We start from the raw sequence: 2,126 nt of genomic DNA on the forward strand, positions 1-2,126 counted from the left end.
CCCACAGCCCATGAACAACCCCACAGCCCATGAACAACCCCACAGCCCATGAACAACCCCACAGCCCATGAACAACCCCACAGCCCATGAACAATCCCCCAGACCATGAACAACCCCACAGCCCATGAACAACCTCACAGCCCATGAACAACCCCACAGCCCATGAACAATCCCCCAGCCCACGAACACTAAATAAAACCCAGCTTGCCTTTCAGTCTTGGAGACCAATTTTTTTCCTGGTGCAAATGCCTGAGGATTGTGCTGCCTTGCATAAACTCCAGGCAAACACGAGATGACAAAGTGCTGTCCCTGCAGAATGAGCTCTGCCCTTCCTGGTTTGTGGGATGGACACAGCAGGGTACAACTTTCCCAGCCCCTTTTCCCTTGAGAACACAGCCTGGACGGAGCTGCCACAGGGATCCTGTCAAGATCCCATTGTTCCCTGAATTCCTCCACACTGGGAGCCCTCGTGGGCTCTCAGGATCTTCTGCTGCCTCAGGAAAGTCAGCCTGATGGAGCCCCAGCCTCTTCCCAAGATAATCACAGGACTGCAATTCCCAGCACAAGGAAAAGCAAACAGTCCCTCAAAGCAGGACCCTAGATTTCAAGGGACAGCACACTTTAGGAAGGAAGAAGTATGACAGCAATGTTTTCCCATCTTTTAGCATGGTCACACAGAAAGGAGAAGCCCAAATCACCTTTGCTGAGCTCTGAGATGCTGTTTTGGGACTGTTCCCTCTTTCCCCCAGCAGCTAATGCCAGCTGCCCCAAAGTGCTGCAGTGATTCCTGCACTGAGGGTATGTTCAGAAAGGAAGCACTGAGTGCACTCAGAAACACACTGCAGATCTCAGAACACCTCTTTATACCCCACGCAGGAACACCCCATGGCATTTCTGCAGATACTTCTTGTCGTTCCCCGAGGGAACACACCGCCTCACAAGTGCAATCACCCAGGCAAAACGCATCAGATAGAAATACAGCCCAGCATTTACCACTTATTTCTAAATAATAGCTCTTTCTTGTACCTGTTGAGAGGATTTGCAATTCCTTGGGTATTAGAGACAGCAGTGATACTTGTCAAGAGCATTCACACCACCGGTCAAAGCAATTTGCCTGTTACCCCCTGTGCCTCAAAACTGGAGCAAGCATTCTGTGCTCTGAAAGTCTCAGATCTAATTCTCTCTTTTTTTTTTTTTCTCTTTTTTTCCCCCCCAGCTCCCAGCAGAGTGGCTAGCAGAGAAAACAGAAATTGCCTCTTCCCACAGAGACCCATTTTCTATTTTTTCTCACAAAACCCAAGCGCTGAAACAAAGCAAACGCCGCGTCCTATTTAAGAGAGGGGGAAAACTTACCGTGGGCAGCACCTGGGATGGCACAGAGTCCAGCAACAGGGAAAACAAGCAGGGAAAGCAGAGAAACCCCTGTCCTCTCCCTTCGATGCTGCTCAGCCCTCTGACAGTGGCTGGAGCGTGCCAGAGACTGACAAGTTCCCTATAAACACTGTTCCAGCAAAAAAAAAAAAAAAACCAAACCAAACCCCAACAATCTTACTTTCACTCCCTCCCCCTGTCAAAACTCACTCAGAGGACTAAGAAATTCCCATCCAGGGAACAGTCAGCTGCAATCTGATGTTTATGGATGTAATAAAAGACTTTCAAAATGAAGATGTATGTTTTTATAACCCTAGGGTGCAGTAAAGATATATGACTAAGAGTGGCAGCTCGCCTCATCTTAAAGAGACAAAGATCCATTTCTCTGTCCTGCTCCTTTCCGAGGGGAAGACCTCTGGTAACCCCGGGTTCTGAAGAAAATGACACATTGCTCTGACATAATTTAGTCTTGTTTGTCGCCTCCTTTGTAAAACAGGAGGGCTAGGTGTGGTTTTGCTCCCTTCATTACCCTCTGCCTCATTTTTTTATACCTCTGGGCAGGGCTGAAGCCCCAGGTTCACACAGACACCTTTTCCCTCGGATTGCTTCCTTTGTTTTGCTGCAATTCACTCTCTGAAAAGGAAATCCTGCTGCAAGCAGCACTGGCAGCAGCTCTGGGTGCTTTGCTGAGGGTGCTGTTGCAGCATCCCCAAAAAAATTCCCCTTCCTTCTCCCCTCGCTTCAAACGAGCAATA

At 48.7% G+C, this 2,126-nt stretch overlaps 1 protein-coding gene across 3 annotated transcripts in view; it reads right to left on the minus strand.

Annotated features, from left to right (window-relative positions):
* The window catches only part of PDE9A (phosphodiesterase 9A), a 58,779-nt gene that overhangs the window by 33,131 nt on the left and 23,522 nt on the right, over positions 1 to 2,126 (minus strand). Inside the window, exon 1 of one of the 3 annotated variants that reach the window (XM_031062132.1) lies at positions 1,354 to 1,500. The exons of 1 other annotated variant lie outside the window; for it this stretch is intronic. Coding sequence is in view for 1 of the 2 variants with exons in the window: in XM_031062131.1 (XP_030917991.1) it covers positions 209 to 272 (64 nt within the window). In the remaining variant the exon portion in view is untranslated. Of the gene's footprint in view, positions 1 to 208; positions 275 to 1,353; positions 1,501 to 2,126 lie in introns of those variants that run through there. One more of the 3 variants, XM_031062131.1, reaches the window with a different exon arrangement.

This window comes from Geospiza fortis, unplaced genomic scaffold (genome assembly GCF_000277835.1).
Source record: "Geospiza fortis unplaced genomic scaffold, GeoFor_1.0 scaffold17, whole genome shotgun sequence".
Lineage (NCBI taxonomy): Eukaryota > Metazoa > Chordata > Aves > Passeriformes > Thraupidae > Geospiza > Geospiza fortis.